Source organism: Caloenas nicobarica, chromosome 13 (assembly GCF_036013445.1).
Source record: "Caloenas nicobarica isolate bCalNic1 chromosome 13, bCalNic1.hap1, whole genome shotgun sequence".
Taxonomy (NCBI): domain Eukaryota; kingdom Metazoa; phylum Chordata; class Aves; order Columbiformes; family Columbidae; genus Caloenas; species Caloenas nicobarica.
This window is the reverse complement of record NC_088257.1, coordinates 2,027,634-2,047,022: the sequence shown is the minus strand read 5'-3', so window position 1 is coordinate 2,047,022 and position 19,389 is coordinate 2,027,634. Positions and strand designations below refer to the sequence as shown.

Below are 19,389 nucleotides of genomic sequence, written 5' to 3'. Positions count from 1 at the left end.
AGCACAATGGATGAAAATACGAGTCCTCATTACACATTTGGAAAGATTTTGAACAAAAACTGCAAGGGAAGGAGTCTGGCTAAAGCGATAACAGAACTTCTCCACATGCATTCAAAGACACGGCAGGAACCCTACAGGGGCAAGCAGGGAGCCCTACACAGAAATCCTGCTGTTTCACTAGGGTGACACATCCTTCACCACATTGCCTTTGAGTTTGAAAGGACAAAACCAAAACCTGCTTCTGCATCTGAAACCAAGCACGTACATTTAGCCCTTTTTAATAAAGTTTAGAAATAATTCCACAATTTAAACAAGCGCCACAGGGAAACATCTTAGTAATGTTACATGTTTGCCAAGTATGTCTGAATAATGCCAACATAAGAGGTGCTTTTGCAAGGTCTACATTCTCCAGAAAAAAAAAATAAATAAAAATAACAAAAAACAAAACAAAAATAAAGCACATGAATTTGGGGTTGAGGTTGGAATAGGAGACAGTTCAGACCTGGTTTAATCCTGAGAAAGATGGGTCCTGAGAAGTACTAACAGTCATGCTTCTTTTCCTCTTCCCCACTGGAGATTCTAAACACTGAACAAACAATAGAGGGTGGCAGTGCATCAAACAGTATTGCTTACATTGCAACATTGGCCGGCGCAGACAGGCAACACCGAGGCGCTCAAGAAAGAACAGGGTAGCCAAATGCCATCCTTCTTCCACCAAGCACTGTAGTTTTCAAAAAATTATGTATGTTTGTATTTTTTTTTTTCTCCAAGCAGAAAATTTGAAAGATGTGACAAGGTAATTTTCAAATGTGAGCCGCTCTAAAATGACACTGCCTTGACCAGGGATAGCAATGGTGACATTTGGCTCTATTAAAAAAGGAAATGGAAGTTTTGCTTACAAAACCATCCTTTGGTTTCACAAACTGCCCTTCCCCCAAAAGATGTTTAGAAAAAGTAAATCTTCAGTAAGGAAGAGGTAGAAGGCATTTAGTCACCTTAAAGTTTACTTTCATAAGCATGCAGGGCTTATTTCTAGCAGAGCTGAAAATTCATCTTTTAAGGTGGGAGCAAAATTTCTCCCAATCACCAAATTAAAATTTGGAAAAAATCAATTTTTTTTTTTTCCCAATATAACTGACAGGAAGCTACTGGAACAAGATTACCATGCTATTCTAGACTTTGTAGCCGTTTTTCTTTAAACTGTGTATAGTCATCTCTAAAAAACCCCAAACTACACTTAGTCACAAAACAAAACAAAGTAAATACTGTATGGTGGCAAGTGTTCCCCAGACAAAGCACTTGCTCCCAAACTGAAGCAATCCATTCCTCATTTTGTTACTGATTTGTACTTTTGCCAAGAACTACCTCCCTCATCTCTAAACCCCTGCACCAGTAACAAAGCCCATGCCCACAGTGTTTACCACCACCACATCGTGTGGCGCCCTAACTAATCTAACTAATGGGGGGAAAAAAAATAATGGTTTGCAGGCAATTGTTTTTCATTTCAGCTGATGCAAATCTAATGTGTTCCTCCACTAAAGTGAGCACAGCAGCATTTTCTAGGCCATTAATCCACCTCAAGATGAACTGAGTGCAGCAATGCCAAGCGAGCATGACTGTGCAAAAGTATAGAAAAATGGCCCAAAAAGAACAACTGGAAATTAGAAACTAAAACTAGGAAAAAAAAAAGTTTAAGTCATACTGTTAAGTCATGCCAGGAAACTAAGGAGCCTAACTGCTCAACACAGCAGAGAAAAATAGAGCTCTACAGAGTGAAAGTGTGAAACTTGGGAACACGCAGAGTTGAACAGCGACAGGATCACAGAGACGGCCCCTCCGCTGCACGGACGAGCTGTTCAATGGTTGGATCTGAACGGTCAGTGCACTGCACCTCTTCACACAACAGCCGTCATCTCACGGCAATCCAGCTTTCCCCCGCTAACGTTCATGGCCCTGAAGTTGGCATTCATACAGGCAAACAAAGGTAAACATTTTAAACACTAGTGGTGCCTAAAGAAATGAGACATTCTCTGATGGCATATCGAGAAGATAAGTGGGAATCTTGCTTCCAATAAACAGCTTGATCACATACATTTGTCCTGAAGTTAATTTCTATTAAGTAGCATGCTTAATGCATTGCCAATGCTGCCTGTCTGCCCGAGCTCGACACACAAATTGCAGGATTAAGCATATTTCACTCAAGAGAACTAAAAATAAAATTTAAAACTTTTCTTCTATATAAGGTTTTCAACGGGAAACATGCACTTCTGACTATGTTTACCCATCCAAACAAGTGCAACAACTTCAGCCCAACCCCCCCACCTCGCTTTTTTTTTCCTCCACAAAGTAAATTGAAAACAGTTTTTTGTTGTACAACATATTCAGGTACTCTACAACTTAACAGTTTTCTATCAACATATTTACATAAGTTCATTTATTTATCGCAGCAATTGATCTCCATGTTGGCTATCGGCTGTATCCATGGTTCTCATGGCTGCAGAGTTCTCTTTACCAGTCATTGCAAGGTTTAATGCCCTGATGACTGGTAGGTCAGGAGCTCCCACATTGGCATGAATCCTTTTCATCCCAGGATGTCAGCCCCAAATCCAAAGATAAATTTGACTTCACCATTGAGGAAAAAAATGCCATTACAACAATTCTTGATAATGAAACTCCATCACTGAGAAAAGTAGCAAAGTGTTCTCTAGGGTTAGTTTATAATCTCGTAGCAAGCCTGGAAATCGTCTTGCAATCAAGTGCATCTCACAGGGTGGGTCAGTGACCCACGTGTGTGCCACTGCATTTAGAAGTGGACACTTCGAAATCCAAGTTCTCGCATCAAACAATCAGGGTTTAGCATCCAAAACTTCAGTTTTAGCAATGAGTTTTAAAAAGGTTGTGCAGCTTCAGTCAAGTAACGCAGCCATTCCCTATGGATCTTTTAAACAAAGAGCATTCGACTAACCTTATTACAGTGACGCCCAATACCCATTAGGAAGTTATCTGGTTTAATGTCTCTGTGTATAAAATTCTTTGTGTGCACATATTCAATTCTACTGATCATCTGTAAAAAAAAAAAAAGCAACAACAAAACAAGTAAGATTTCAACAAGAGCAATACAATTCACTTAAACCTTCAATGAAAGCATGAATTTTTAGAGTTACCTTCCTCTGCAACTTAAGTTTCTACATTTCCTTAATGAAAACCAAGGGCTCCTTTTTATGCTGTTCAAATAAATCTAACTTTCTTATATGTTAAAATTCCATAATCTTTCTCAGGAAATGGCAAATTAAATACCTGAAACAATTTCCTAGACATTTAATGTTTTAACTATAGTGTCCCATTAACGGGCAATTTCTTTTCCTTGCTTCAAACAAAGGTTTGCTATACCTGCTACAAGAGAACTTGAAAACTCATTCCCTCCCCCACCCTAGTTATTCATTCATTATCAAGCGTCACTTTTCCAGGTAACAGTTTGCAGGGAGCAAGTAACAACTTGATTATGGCCCATACTGTCACATCCAAGCTATTGTGATCCAGTAATCACAGTCAGCAATGACGCACAGAGAAAGTCACATACAACCATGGGATTTCCTGTGCGTGAGATCACAGCACACACATTTATACAGTACAGCTTTCCAGCGACTAAAACATTCTTCATGCAGCCTTTCGTGAGTTGAATTCTTACAACATCATACTCCTGACAGCTGTTCTACTGGACTATGACCTCCAAGCCAGTTTCCATGCACTGACATATATCCCATCTACATTTCCCAGATGATAACTCATTAGTGTTTATCATCCAAAGGAATACTGCAGGAAAGCTTCACAGATTCCCCAGTGATGCTGGAACACCCAGACTCCAGCTAACGGCTCTCAAAAGCAAGCGCTGCGCTCACTCCGGGCAGCCAGAATGAGGCAGCTGACCTTGTCTCCAAACAAATGCCATGAGCTTCCTTGGCCAAGAGCCTGGGACTCTACAAGCAGCTGGCTAAGTGACAACTTGGTACTAACATCAATTACGTAATATTAGATGAAATCTAAACTGCCATTGAAAATTCAACTTGAGAAACCCTTATTGCCTTGCAAGTAGCTGAAGACAGCACAGCACAATCAAGATGTTTATTAAACAGCAAGAATACAGCTGGCCGTCTCCAATGCTGTACTCTCATGAACAAGTTGAAAAAAATATCAGTTGCTAGAAAAAGACTTAACAGACCTTAGTTTGAGAAGCCTTGATTACAGTAGAGTGTTATCTCCACTAACAGCTTTAAGAACTGTCTTCAAGGACCACAACAACTAAAATCATATTTATTAGCTCATGGTCTGGTACTAGATGTTACGGGAGGCTGCGAGTGCATAGTGAGCTGGCCAATGTGTAACAGGTTTCCTTTAAATCAGATCAGCCACAACTGGAGACTGCTCCAGACCTTCTAATACCACACTTGTGGCTGACAGCAGGAGTTAAACCACCCATATTAGTCTTGATAATTGATTAAAGTTGCACTTGTTAGATCTGCAGCATCAAGGAGTTGGTATCTGGGCTGCCCTCCCGCTACATTCATTTCCTATGGCACCGCACAGAAGTGACCATCACTTCATTCCTCTAATAAGTGTTCAATTAGCTGTATACAACATTGTATAACACGTGCTTTAACCCACTTAAAGAGAATCATGTTGCACAGAATACCTTAAGGTTTTTAACTTCCTCACTGTAAGGTCTATACGTACCTGGTCTGCTAACATAAGTACTGTTTTCATCGTAAACCTGCGAGAACAGAAGTTGAATAGGTCTTCAAGGCTGGGCCCAAGAAGATCCATAACTAGAACATTGTAGTCCTTTTCTTGACCATACCACCTGCAACAAAGAAAATTACCCAGCATTAGCAGGAATCTTAATGCGGCTCAGGATACCATTAGCCCTCCTGGTTGCAAGGGCACATTGCTGGCTAATGTTCAATCTTGAAAGCTAACTGAAAACTATGGCTGGGAGTGCCTTATTTTTCCTGGAAACAAAGTCTGAGGACAAAGCAGAATACACGAGTTGGCAAGTGTGCATGAACACATTTGATTTTCCATTAAGAGGAAACACTACACTTTAGTAGCAACTGAAATACTAAACATCAAAATCAAAACACAATCAAAGCAGAAGCCATTACATATTAATGTACTGAGTCTGAACTGAAATCCACCTGCAGGACACCTTACACTCCTATCAATGTTTCCCATGTTATTTAACTTCACAGAAACATCTTTAAGTGCTTTAACCTTTGTTTTCGACTATGACTTCCCTGCAACAGACCAAAGCAGTTCATGTAGTTAACTCACATACTACCTCTCTGTTTATTCATCCAAATTTAACAAACAGCAAATAAGTTCTACTGTCCTATTAAGCAGATGATAAAGGTTCTTTACCAGGTTTTCAACATCATAAAGGGAAAAACACTTAAGTGTCATAAAAGCAAAACCACAGATCTAGCAATATATCAGTTGCAGTCAAGTAGACTGTGAAAACCACCTTTAAGTGTCTGATATATCAATCTGGTGCAAAAAAATTAAGTGTTACCAACACTGTGAGAACAAGCAGAAGGCCTCCCATGCGTATTTTATCTTCCAATCCACATCTACCATTTCTATCAGAGTATTGCTTCATGTTACCTGCAGCTGGGGCAGGAGTATTGCACCACCTAAGCTGCCTGGGACCTGGACTCACACCCTTCACTTCTGCAGATCTCAGCTGCGAATTACCGTACTTTAAATTGGCACTGAAGGAACATGAATATTCTTCTCTATGGTCCTCTGCACATTGCAGGTACCTACAGCTAAGTGAGAGGAATGTGTGAGACACTGTTTGTGAAGCCATGCTGAGTTCTAGTACGTCACTGTACAGATCAAACACGGCATGAATCAGAAGGCTGCATTTTGCCTTTGTCATAAGGACTTAGGTGCCCAGCAAAGACCCAGTACCAGCAGTCAATGTACAAGGCACTGACCAGCTCTCTCCTGGAGGAGTCTCGAAGTTTCCAACTACAGTGGTACAGACAAGATACACCAAGAGTATCTCCCGTAACAAGAGGATGCAGGTTAAAGCAATAAAAATCAAAATTCAGCTCAAACACAGTTGTACCTGGAGCTTAAAAACCTCTATAGACATTTTATTTCCACTTTAGGCAACAACTCCAGGAGACCAATGCATCGTTGTCTGGAAAATAGTTACCACTGATAATGCCGACAAATGCCTTAGTACTCACAGGATTCCAAGCTTAGCCAGGGTAGTAAAGTGTTTACAAAACCGCAGAGAAAACATTTTGTATTTGGATTTGTTTCAGGAACTACTGGCCTGTACCTTACCACTGTTGGAATTCTAGTAGAAACCATGCACTTTTATCAAATCTGTAACAATGCATTACGAAGTTACATGAGGACTGTGGATCAGTCATTGTTTTACAGGTCAGTCAAGGACCTTTATTGATTCCCTACATCATGAGCGAATGGAGAAAAATATGTATTTTGAAAGCAGCCATTCAAGTGAGATGTCTACATAACAGCTGTACTCCAACATGTTAATGATCATACCGGTACTGTAAGCACTATTTAGCAGTTTTTGCCCTCTAAAAATTCATAGAATGTACTATGATACACAAAACCACCCCAAAAAGCCCTTACAAGTAACTCACCTGGGAAAGCATGCTGATGGGATCATTTGGTAAAGTCTGCAATTTATGAAAAGGTTAATATTCGCAGTGGAACCTGACATCAAGCCATGAAACGTATGCGTTCTGAAAAGACCTGCCTTATAATTCTGCCCTTTTAAGGAGCTCATTTCAACAGCAAGAGCAACCACGAGGAGTATTTAAAAAACGCAATGCAGAGATCAGGAAAGAATCAAAGTGAGATACTGTTGAGAACAGTTTTTATTCAACTACCAACCAGCTTCAGTTCAAGGACTATTGACTATGCCTGTAAATCTACTTCTTGGTTCCTCTCAAAGTCACCCATGCAAACGGCTTTGACAAGGCTCTACAAACAACTCCACAGGTCACAGCTGAAAACGAATCACTATGGCCATCTAGAGTTACGAAAACTGGACCAAATGACCTGTCTAGTTATTGTCATATGAAATTTAGGATTGCTGTGAAAAAGTCTAAAGAACAAGCTGAATTGAAGCATTCTAAGGAGTAAAGCACGATCTAGATAAAATACAATCTTCTTCAAGAAATGGAAGTCCCATTCAGATGCTAAGCGTAATTGTTCAGCACAGTAACGGTTCAGTGCCCAAGAGACTGCGGTATGAGGGAAAAGGATCAAAGATCAACTTTCAACTCAGCTAAGAAAATTTAGTTACAACATCACAGAAAAAGCAAAGTTGATGAAAAGGAAGCCTACCCTGGGAGCCACATTTTTAAAAGCATCTGGTTCCTCTACAGGGACCTCTCTGCTCAGTAAATGCGGTAATTCAGGTTGATTGCACAACCTCCATTTGGCCTACTTCTACATATGCACAAGAAAATGTTAATCTCCTGACCATTTTGCACTGGTGGAAAGCAGAATCAACTCCGCAAGACAAAGCAAGGAGACCAGACCTCTTAACATTTTGTTTTCATGTGCACCTGCCTGTAATTCCTCTCAGAAGACTGCTCCATTTCACCACTGGCAACAGAAACTTCTGCTAGGCTTTGCAGTAACTTGTGCTTTATTTACTTGGCTAACACTGCAAGTAAGTTTTCATTTCCCTTGGAACACTTCCAGGGAAAAAATGGGATTAATAAGTAAGGATACATCATGTCCATTCAAAGTCTAGTAGCTGCTACTACTGGCAGCTCTGAGTAAAGGTGTTAGAAGCCTTGGCTCTTCTTAGGAAACCTTGCGTATTATCACACCGAAGACCTCAGCAAGTATTCCTTACTCCAATATTCACATAATCACTGTAAGATAGCATATAAGTGCATACTTTGGATAAGCACAAATTTAGAGCACTCGGCATGCAAGTTTTAACACTGCTGGGCTAAAGTGCAAAACATTATGGCAACAAACTGAGCACAATACAAAAAAAACCTGGAGTTTTCAAGATAAATCTTCATAAATTCTAATACTGCATCAGCCATGAAACTTGGAGTGAACTACTAATATGAAGGAATGATCCATACAAAGCCCCAGGCACTATCAGATGACACTTGTATCTCAGAACTGTCCCACCTCTGTCAGTACTCCATGGAAGCACTCTTTCTCATACTAAAGCTGAGGAAGCAACAGCAGCAACACATTTTAAGCAGGAGGAGTTTTGGAGAGGACTGGAAAGTAGGAGGAAGAGATTTAACCACTTGACAGTTCACTTTAGGCAGGTAATGACTTTGCACATAGTTACACACAATGTACTATTTCAAAAACAAAAGCTAAATTACTAGACTAGGAAAATTCTATTCCTTTAATCCATTCCCACAGTACTGTATGTTCCACTAGGACGTATCTCCTAAATAGAGAATTTTGATTCTGTAGCACAGGCCCATTTCTACATTAACAGGCCAATGTTGCTATGAAGAACTAAGAGTTATCCTTGAGCAGACAGTGTAAGTGTCACGCCTGATCCAGCTGTTAAGAACCGAGGTCCATATTCAAGCTGTAGGGTGTAGCCAAGCTCACACATGCATGAAAATGCTTTGTCACTCTGTCTTGCCTCATCCATTTCAAACTGCAGATCAAATTACTACATATCAGTTAGAATACAGTAAACATCCTTTATGAAGCTTTCCATCAAAGCACAGTTAAAGATTGAACAGTGACCTTAACTTGACTTCTGCGACTAGTCTAATTCGAAAGACCAAGACTCACCACGTCACCTCATTTCCAAATCATGTGGTTCAGCAGCCCGATGTGCTGCCCCAGTATATGCACCCAGCTGAAACTCTAACATCTTGAGTTTCAGTATTTGCAGCTCTCTGCTGAACTACTATGTCACAGGACTCAGAGGTCTGGCAGTATTTCATTTCCAAATCCCATACAGTAAAGAGGGTACGATGTCAGATCACACGACAAGTGAATGTTTACTTGAACTCACGTGGGGTGTTTTTATTAATTCCCTTGACTAACCTTGAGACAAGCAAGTGAACAGCTGACGCACATCCAGCTCTTGGTAACACATACTGTAGTCAGATCTACCCAAACTTAAAATTCTCTTCTGTTTTCAGAGCTGTATCTTTCAAAAATTGTATGATGTCTATTTCAGCAACTGCTTATTTTATAAATAATGTCAATAACAAAAGAAATATTTGAGAAAATGTTTGTTAATAGCTTGGGGTTTTTTTTAATTGAGAAAACGTTTCGTTTGGTTATTAGAACATTCTCTTCACATCTTGTGAATCTTCCTTTGCAAGGGTCAAATTGAGGTAGGCCACTTCGCAAAGAGAGGTAAGTGAAGGGCTAACAGAATTCAGACACAGCCTGTGAAATTGAAATTACAGTTTCAGACTACTGTACCACTTACACAATTTCAGCGGATATCCCTTACACTGGCACCTCTAATTGCAACAAGGTAACGACAGCAGCACAATTATCAAAGCTGTGTGAGCTGGTCAACTGCTGAACAAAAAGATTCAGAAAATTCACACAAAAAAAAATTCTCAAGTTCAGATCAAGATTAATTAATTTACTGAATAACTGTACACCTGTTAATCACTGGTAAAGAAACCCCAAATCCCATGCATTCTGAAACCATGAAGGCAGCAAAGACACCGTCACCATTAGCACGATGGCATGTCATTGTGTCTACAGCTTATTCGATACAAAACCAGAACATCAGCACAGTGTCCCAAGAAATGGTCCTACTACCAGAGCAACTAGCACAAGATTATTTTGTTCTAGCTGAATAAAAGTTCTCCTTAATCAACACCTGCTTTGTCAGGTAACCTGTCCTCCACTACAGGCTTCTGTCAACATGATCACTGACTATTCCAGTGGGGCAATCTGGCATTACAGAAATGCAGAAGGTCCCGCTTTTGTTACACACACAAAAAATATCTCCTGGCGCGTCGCTGCAAGGAAGGACAAGGCTTCTGTGACAAGATTGAATAGTTAAACCTTTAGACTTCCAGAAACCTTTATAGTCATATTAAAAAAAAAAGGTCAATTTGGACTACTTTGACATTACATAAACTTTTGCCACTTCCATATTTCATAGTATTTGACCCTATGATTACTCCGTCTAGTCCTGTGCAATTAGTTTTCCAGCATTTGGGCTTTCAAACACCAAGCAGAAGAGTCCACTTGACAAAAATGGAGATGCTCAGAAGAGCTAAGGTGGATAAAAAAAGCTATTAAAACAAGAAGTGTACAGTGAACAAGCAATCTGGAAAAGAACTTAGTACTAGAATTATCTGAGATCACCTTATGAGTAAGTTTGACAAGTCAGCAGACACAAGGGTAAACCTGCAAGTCTGGGAGGCCTCATGAACACAGAGGATTCAGACAACCCACAGAAAACCAAATGACACTGAACTGATGAACACTCTGGAACTGTATTCCATTTCTGCAAGCACTAAGTCATTTATACAAAAGTCTCTGAACTAAGCATTAGTCAGATGATGTGACTAAAGAGAAAACACAGACCTCCCTATAATCATACGGCTCTAATATCAGGAATCACTGAAAAATAATAAGTAATCCTAACCAGTAAAAGTACAGGTATTCTCCACAGGAACTGTGAAGCAATCAGTATCAATGCTTACAGCACTGACGTGCAAGCCCTGTCACCAACATTCAGGAAAGGAAATTCAAATCACAACAGGGACAGAAAAGAAACGTCAAGAAAGTTGGCGAACTCCGCAATCATGTATTCAAGCAGCTCACCAAGGCAGCTGCAGAGTGATGCAACTATTCTTTAGAGGTATGGGAGGGCTGAAGTAGCAAGAAAGATATTAAACCAAAAAAAGAGAAAGAAATGGGAGCTGCCTGCCTGTGGGTACAAGCATTTATCTTTAGGCACGGCAGCTGACTCGCTCTCGCCAATGACCGAATCATGAACACTGCCGTGCCAGACTAGAAAGTTTGAACACTGCACCTGACCCATTCACAGGAAAAACAGTATGTTGTGCTGGATTTGGAGCAAAGTGGTCCCTTCTGGTCCCATGTTCTGGGCTTCTCAGGACAGACATCTCCTGACAAATGTTTCAGACAAATTGGGAAGTATATTCTGCCTGTAAAAATAAACTAATTTGAATCTTAACATATATTGAAGCAACACACATAAAAATGTCAATCTATTCTTAAAATATTCATGTCTAAATTGCCACATATTTTATATTTCTAGTTTATCTCCCCCAAAGCTGGAAAAGCACTTCTTAACTGTTAGCCAGCTAGGAGTAATATAAATGAACTTAACATAATATGGCATGACTGAAATACTGAAGTGGACTATTTAGCAGATGTCATCCAACATTAGTTGCCATGGTGAGTATGAATTAGGCCATCCAAGTACTAAATAAAGAAACAACAACGAACACCCTACTCTATGAAGTTAGATAGACTATAAATAAAATTCCGTATCATTTTTTTGTACAGTTATGAGAGAAATATGAATATGTGAAGCCAGTGCAACTCATCTCCTAAGCAATAGGGTCATTTCATCTGTCTTGTGTTATGTTGCAAACGTACTTCCATGTAGGTGAGTCGCTTGTTCTGCCAGCTGTTCAGTGAGGTTCATTAACACCTGGGAGGAAGTGGCAGGAACATAAGTCAAGTTTCTACCATAAAAGACAGAAGGTTCAGTTCAGCTGAGAGGGTGAGTCATTAATCCACAGCAGGTACAGGAAACATTCCCAATGAAAAGAGTGTTTCAGTGGTATTACACCTCTGCTGATCACCTGTTTCAAATAAGAGTAACACTGAACCTGCACCCTTCAGCAGGTACTTCTGCAAGGGCTGAGCTAAGGCAAGGAGAAAAAAGGAAAAACAAAATGAAAAAGGGACAGCTTCCTTTGTTTTCAAACTGTGGTCTTTCTTGCATGCCTCTAAGGAACCCACAAAGACCAGTTAGGACAGAAGTTTAAATTGTTATAAAACATGAAACAGATTTTGTTCAAAGACATTTGTTCTCTCAGTAGAAAAACTGTAGGTACTAATTTAAAAGACTAGCTTTTAATTTCACTTTGAGCTCCCGGAACAAGAGACCACTTCTTATCTACTGCAGTGGTTCTGCCCTTCAGCACACAGCCTTAAGTAATAAAACAAGATTAATTAATAGGAGGCTCTGTTGCTAGAACCTTCCTCATCATTACTTGCAGACCTAGATGAAAGTATCAGTCTTACCACTGAAGACAAAAACTCGGACTTATCTGACTACTAGTCCTAGGTTTGGGTCTTTTTAAATTTATTTTTGTTGAAGGGGGCACTGGGTGGGGGTGATGGTTTTTTGTATGTGGGTTTTGTGGGTATTTTTTCCAGCATGTTTTGTCTGGTTTGTTTGCGACCCGCCCCCTATTTTTTAAGCTGCAGGAAGTTATAGAGAAAATAGTTTAAAATGAAGGTGTTTGAGAAGTGTATTTACAGATTAAGCACTGCTTAAAGATTAAAAAATTGAAGGTCTCAAGGAAAAGTCCGGTGTGAGAACAGTTCTGAAATTACTCAACTTGACCATACTTTTCCATTACAAGTATTACTTAGTGAAGATGAATACAGGCAGAATCTATTATTAATAGATTAATGGCAGTAAGCAACCAGAAGAACAAAAATTGTAGATGCTTTTATAGATTATTTTTTTTGCCAGAACATTTTAATTATGCTTCACTATTTAGAAGATTGCATAGTGATACATGGGTGGCAATACTGAATTTCTCAACATCAAAATATTTTGCAATAACTTACTCCATTGAAAAGTTCAGAAATGTGAAGATTTACTTCTCCAGTTTGCAAGAGAACATTGCAAAAAAATTGCTAACTCAGCAGCTTTGGGATTTTAAGCTTACAAATGACTAAACTTAAATATCACCTTCATTAGCCTCACATGCTGTACAGTGTCTCATCAGCCTGGCCCACAGAAGAATTCACGCAGTATCTGTTTCACATTTATTAGACTCTCTTCCTGCTCCGAAGTGCCACACTTACAATATATCAACAGCCACAGCTGGTTCCAGCGTAGCTGTTTTCCATTTGAAACTGATACCAAAACTAAGTTATCCCATGATATTGTCAGGAGAAAAATTCAAAGCTCACTTTTCTTTCAAAGGTACATCTGAAAGTACCTAAACGTAGTATTCATAAAGGATAGGAACAACGGTTGATAAACACCATAAATAGCAAAAATTAAGAAGGGCTATCACAGATTATTCAATTGTTTATGTCTAACAGCATTACACTATGAACAGCCCACCATACAAAAAAATCACCAAACATGCTCTGCTGCTTTCCTCCAAGCCAGGACCAAGGATTTGGGAACAAAGGCAGACAGTCCAAACTAACAGGATCAGTGCCCAGTTAACAAGATTACAGCTAAAAATGCTTCACTGCTGAAAAAGAGACGAAAAGAGAAAGACAGCTGATGGCTGAGAACAATGGGAAAAGGCCCAGCAGAATACCGTGGACTTTACAGTTGTGTCCTAAAGGCAGATCAGATTGTTAGAATGTTAAGCTTGGTTCAAGAGCCTTTTGTGAAAAATTAAGGTAATAATTAACCAAACTTTGTGCATCAAGAACATATCACAGCTTAAAAGTCTGTAGAGCATTTATACAAAGTTTTGTGAAACTCCAGGGACAAGTTCAGAAACTTTGCTGCTCTTCCAGGAAATAAAAATAAGCAGCGAAGTCAAAGATTTGCAAGTCTAAAATGGTTTAGAATATTAAGAAAATAAAGACATTCCAATCTCTATTTTTGCTATTTTATGTGCAAACAACACGTTCAGTTACAGTGGGAGTTCCCAAGGCCCCTTGTTCACCCTCCAGGACAAGCAAAGCTCGCAGCTGATCCCACAGAAGCAATATTTAAAAACTTTTATCTCCAAAACTGAGATTTTGCTCATTAGTTTCCTTGCAATCAGCCAGAAAAGCCATCAAATCAATTTAAAGGCTATAAAAAAACCAATTGGTTGGTTCTAGATAATTTAAGTGACACTCCAGATATGCTGCCTTGTCATTACCAAGTTTGCAATCACATCTAAAGGGCAGAATTCAGTTCTAAGAGCAGGTGCCCAAAACGAACTAACAATCCATACCTCACCTATTATTTCAGCTTTGTGAGTCAAAGAACCACAGCAGCCCACTTTGTAAGGCAAAGCCACGTCATGCAACATCTAAGTAAGCTGATCGCGGCCACTGCATTACTTAAGTAAATGAAAACCAGAGAAGTCCCACATTTTTACATGAGGAACGCAAGGTTTTGTGCCTCTGTTTCCCAGATGTGTAGCACTGGGATGGAAACAGTGCTGAGCCCAGCTTAGACAGCACGACAATAAGAAAAGCTTAGAATGATTCCTTATTTTTTTATCAAACGCACTGTTCGTGCTACTGTTGTTTAAAGGTCTCACATTACAGAAATTTTAACAAATGTATTGAAAGATTTTCCTTCAAGTTGATTCATCCCTCTAAACATACTGAGCCAAGAACAGCTTATTCCAACTTGACAGCATACCATTATAAAACAATGGTGGAATGTGCATTATCAATTACACATGCAAAGTGACCTAAGTACGAAGTCGTACATTCTCCCAGCTTAGCTGCTGCCAAAAACACGACAGAAAAGCTGGAATTGTCTGAAACAATATGCACAGTAATTTCGCTTTGGTCCTAATCTTTGTAATCACCTATTCAGGACATATCCTTGTTAAGCACCTCAGTGATACAGCTCACCTGGCACCCCAAGTCCTCCCCTTTACATTCAGAGTACCATGGATTCTGCTACTAAACACATTGTTTCAATATTTGTCCTAAGAACTGTGTTGGGTGCCCTACTCAGCTTCCTCTTAAAGAACATAAAAAATACAATTTTAGATTTCTTCAAGCACCACCAGATGTCATACAGCAATAACTAGTAACAGAAGCCTAGTTAAAGAACTTGGGAAGCAGCATCTTAAAATTAATGCTGCTTCTGAAGACAAAAAAGGTATTTCCAAAAATTTCTTAAAGACACTTTCCTAGAAAAATACTAGACGGTCTTTCAAAAAGATGAACCCAATTTGAAATTCATTTGGATTAATTCAACTATAGCCTCGATGTTGTTTATACAGCACACGGAGCACACATACAGCATTAGTGTTACTAAAAGGTTACTAAAACTCAATAGCTCATTAAACCATTTGAATTTTTTTTGTGTAATTGTAACATGTTGCCATCATGAAATAATACTGCTTTGAAATTGGATCCAACTTTTTGAAACATCCTGTGTAACAATTAAGAAGAACTTCCAAGAGCTTGGATTTGAAAAACCTCAAAACTCACTGACATTCTCAAATAAATAATACACCTTTAGCATGAGTCTATGAGTAAGTCTGAGTTGGTTTGAGTATTGCCTCAGATGTCCATTCTTACTCAGATTTTCGTAATCCTGTACTGGGGGAAGGCAGAGTGTGTGTTAAAGGTTGTAGCTCCCCTGTGGTGGTGAGAATTCTAAACCACAGTCACCAGTTATACAGAAAACAGTCAGATACAAGAACATTGAACACAGATGAAAGAAAACTTAAAGATGACTGCTGTAGCTGAAGCTAGAATCAAGTTTCTCAACATGCAGATTCATTCCAGTATTTCAGCTTTAAAGAAAATGCTCTCACAGTGTATTTTAACCAAAACCAAGAACTCAAACAGTAGTTCACTTCTGTTACATGGAAAAGTTGAAAAATTTGCAACTTGGGCCTTGTTATCATGCCAAATATTCATTTACTTAAAAAAAAAAGTTTAAGAATGCCTGCTTTTCCAGTTTTGCGATGAACCACCTGATATCCACTTGTCTTGGCTGTTCTCCCAGTTATCCCTGTTTTAGCACATAACTATACTGCGATAGCTTCCCAAACTGCAATTTCTGTTCTTTCACTTGTGAAATAAAGGCATCCATTTGAAGAGGGAAACTATAGGCTAAAGACTAAATCCATTTTCACAAAAGCAACTCTGTTTAAGCTACAAATATTCAGCTTAATTAAGGTACATTTACTTTATTCCTGCGAAAGGCTGTAGTGAATGAGGACAGATGGCCAAGACAACACTGTCCTCTGCTCCAGCTTATGCCCAGGACTGCAGCCAGTTGTGTTTTTGGGGAAAGGGGGAGGAAAGGAGCTATTAACCCCAGAAATGCAGACCTGGTTTAGGTTTTGTTGAAACTAATACACAGTCTAGAATACAATAGCGTTATGGCTTCACAATATACCTTACAGGTCACTATTGATGTAGATGCACATTCAACACAGTCAGGGAAGGGTTAACATTATATGGAATCCACAGTTCGACTCAATATCTAATTGAAGTAGTTTCTGCGGCTCAAGGAGCAAAACTCCTTTATGCCATAGTGCAAACAAATACTAACTTTTAAGGACAACTGTTAACAAAATTTAAAAAAAAAAAGAACAACTTCTTGTACAAAGTCTTTCTGAAGAAACCTGAAGTTTCATTTAATCTATTCAGATGCATAGATTCAGTAGCTAGAACTAACCCACTGTAACAGCTCAATAGCCTCCAGAAAAATAACTCCTCCTAGAGTCTGCTGCACCAGTGATTTTCTTCCAGATCGTGAAATTATGAAACACTCCCGAAAGTTTCAGACAGAACATGAAACAAGGAATCTGCATAATGAGCAACTGAGAGGGATTAATCTTGGCACTTTTAACCGTACGGAAATCCTAGTGACGCATCTGTTGCGGGTAACAGAAAGGGGCTGCCATTTCATTCCTAGTTGAGGTTCTCTGCAGTCTCAAGCGTTGCAGCACATAACTATGAAAGGAAAAGATACATGCCGGAGCATGTCCCTTGTCCCAACACGAGAAGGGGGAGGGTTAATCACATCCATCCGCCATTTTCTGAGCAGAGGAGGAAGACATGTTGGAACAAAAAAAGAAAAGAAAAAAAAAAGCAACAAAAGAAAGCAGCCATTTCCAGTGCCGCCTCCAAACTCTCAACCTCATCAAGAACACTGGCTCTCACCGAAACAGTCTCACACTTTGTTCTAATCACAACAACTATTTCTCACAGCTCAGGAACTGCTGAAGATCTCACTTTCAAAGCACAGTACACAGGAAGAAGGAGAGACCGCGGGTTGCTGGGCAGGATACCCAACTAGTTGTAGAGCTTGGAATGAAGTTATTTTTCCTCCAACAGCCAAATCCCTCCCGGATAAATCTCTTTTTAATGGTGTGTCCTACCTCACACTGACATTAAAGAAAAATCACTGTACTGGCATACTTCAATGATTCCTACCGTATATGTGGGATGCCAACTCCTCCCTGCAGAATCTTGTATAGTTTGCTTTCATACAGCAGCTGGGGATGTCTGGCCTTCTGAGACTCCAACTTTACAGCAACTTCCTACAGTGAGAGGGAACAAGGAGTCAGAGCAGAACGTCCACCATGCACAGCCTTGCCACTGAGGTTTAAGGGGCACAGCACTTCAATATCCCACACACATCCCTGCTGAAAACACTTTGAGATATAATTTTTTTTTAAGCTCTCGGTGCTCAACATCCTGTGTTCTGCTGCATCTTCAAATAGAATCCATATCGTGACGATTTGTACATAAATATCCATCCATCCCAGGTCATGAAATTGAGCTGGAGATGTGAAGTCTTCAGATCCATACAAGTGAGGAAGAACATACGTGGGTGTTTCTTCTTTAGAGCTCAGAGCCGTGAGAGGGAGAAAGGAAAAAAAATAAAAAAATAAAAAAACCCCAACCAAAACAACACACCAGGAAAAAAAGAGCTGAAGAAACAGAGGATCTTCTTTGTTCCTATTACTGTTGATGAAAATGAGATAAAGCGCTCCTGAGCTGAGAGAGAGGGGAACAGACGATTGGTGGGAGAGGGCCGACTTCAGTCGCTCACAAAAGACAAAGTGTGTTTTCCCACAATGGTGGTTCCCTCTCCCTGCGCAACTGCTGCGTGGGGGAGCCCAGGACCGCGGGCCCCGCTGTGGGGACGGAAAGAGGGACAGAGCCACCCCCCCGGTGACCGCCAGGCAGGAGAAGCCCCTCAACTCCGCGGTCCGAACCTTCATCCCCACCCACGGAGGTGCCCGGGGACAAGGCGGGGGGGTCGGGTGGGGACACCGAGGCCTCCAGTCGGCCCCGGGAAGGGGACGCTGGTCTCCGGTTCCCCCCGGGGTGCGGAGGGGACCGGCCCGACGGGCCCAGCGAGGTGGGGGAGTGCGAGGCGCCCCTTACCTCCCCGTTGGTGATGTTGATCGCCAAATAGATGTCTCCGAAGGAGCCCGACCCGATCTTCCGCACCAGCTTGTATTTGCCTCCGACAATGAACTCGGCCTTGGAGCCGCTACTGCTCGCCATAGCGAAGGGCGGCGGAGGGGCCCTCCAGGCGCTGAGAGGCTCGGGGGGAGAGAGAGGGCTCTACTGCCGCCCCGGAGAAGGGGAAAGGGGCAGGGGAGGGAATAGGAGGGGGCAGATCAAGGCAGGCTGGTCCCCGCCGCTCAGCTCCAGCCGGGCCCCTCCGGCGGGCGCCCCCCTCCGCGGTTCCGTCCCGCTCCCCGGCTGGGCGACGCTCGGCTCTTGGCGCCCTCCAGAAAGACGAGAGGCAGCCACTGAGATGCTGTGAGGGTGAGGAAAGGGGGGAGGGGGGAAGGGGAAGGGAGAGGAGAAGCCCGCTGGGTCCCGGCCGCCGCCGGTCCCTCACTCGGCCGCCGCCATCTTGTCTCCCAACCGCTGCTACCGCGGACACAAAATGCCCCCAGCCTGCAGCCGCCGCTTCTTCACCGCGCGGGGCACGCTGGGAACGGGGCGGGGCGGCCGGCGCGCATGCGCCAGGGAAAGGCCACCGCCCCCCATCCCGCAGCGCGCCTGCGCGATGGCAGGGAGGCGGCTCTACCGCGCCCCCTGCGCATGCGCACGCACAGCCCGCCCTCAAAACCAATGACCGGTGTCGCTCTTCACCCGCCCCAGGCCTGGAGAGTCGTCGGCTGCTCGATGTGCGCATGCGCATTGCGCGAACACGACCTCGGGCGGAAGAGGCGGGAGAGAAGCATCCGTGCCCTCACCCGCTTCTTAAAGGGGCAGGAGCACCAGCCCAGCGCCTCGACCGGGCCTGCTCCGGGCGCTGCTGGGGCTGGGAGCAGGCGGGCTGCAGAGCCGCCAGGCTCCTGCTGAGTCCCTGGCTGGCTGCGAGGTGGTGGCTGGGAACAGGAGATAAGGCCGGTCAGAGGCAGCGCGGTGACGCACACATCACGCCTCTGTGAAGTGGGGCCGTGGCTGGGCTGC

At 41.8% G+C, this 19,389-nt stretch overlaps 2 protein-coding genes across 5 annotated transcripts in view; both read right to left on the bottom strand.

Moving 5' to 3' along the window:
- The window catches only part of CSNK1A1 (casein kinase 1 alpha 1), a 36,178-nt gene extending 17,265 nt beyond the window's left edge, over positions 1-18,913 (bottom strand). For 3 of the 4 annotated variants that reach the window (XM_065643852.1, XM_065643854.1, XM_065643853.1), the window contains exons 1-5: positions 18,343-18,913; positions 17,383-17,489; positions 4,732-4,858; positions 2,966-3,064; positions 503-586 (exon numbers count right to left, since the gene is read on the bottom strand). In XM_065643852.1, the coding sequence (XP_065499924.1) occupies positions 503-586; positions 2,966-3,064; positions 4,732-4,858; positions 17,383-17,489; positions 18,343-18,465 (540 nt within the window). In that variant the 5' untranslated portion in view covers positions 18,466-18,913. The remainder of the gene's footprint in view (positions 1-502; positions 587-2,965; positions 3,065-4,731; positions 4,859-17,382; positions 17,490-18,342) is intronic. The other variant, XM_065643855.1, reaches the window with a different exon arrangement.
- STK10 (serine/threonine kinase 10) overlaps positions 1-19,389 on the bottom strand; it is a 500,646-nt gene that overhangs the window by 432,396 nt on the left and 48,861 nt on the right. The gene's annotated exons all lie outside the window — the stretch shown is intronic.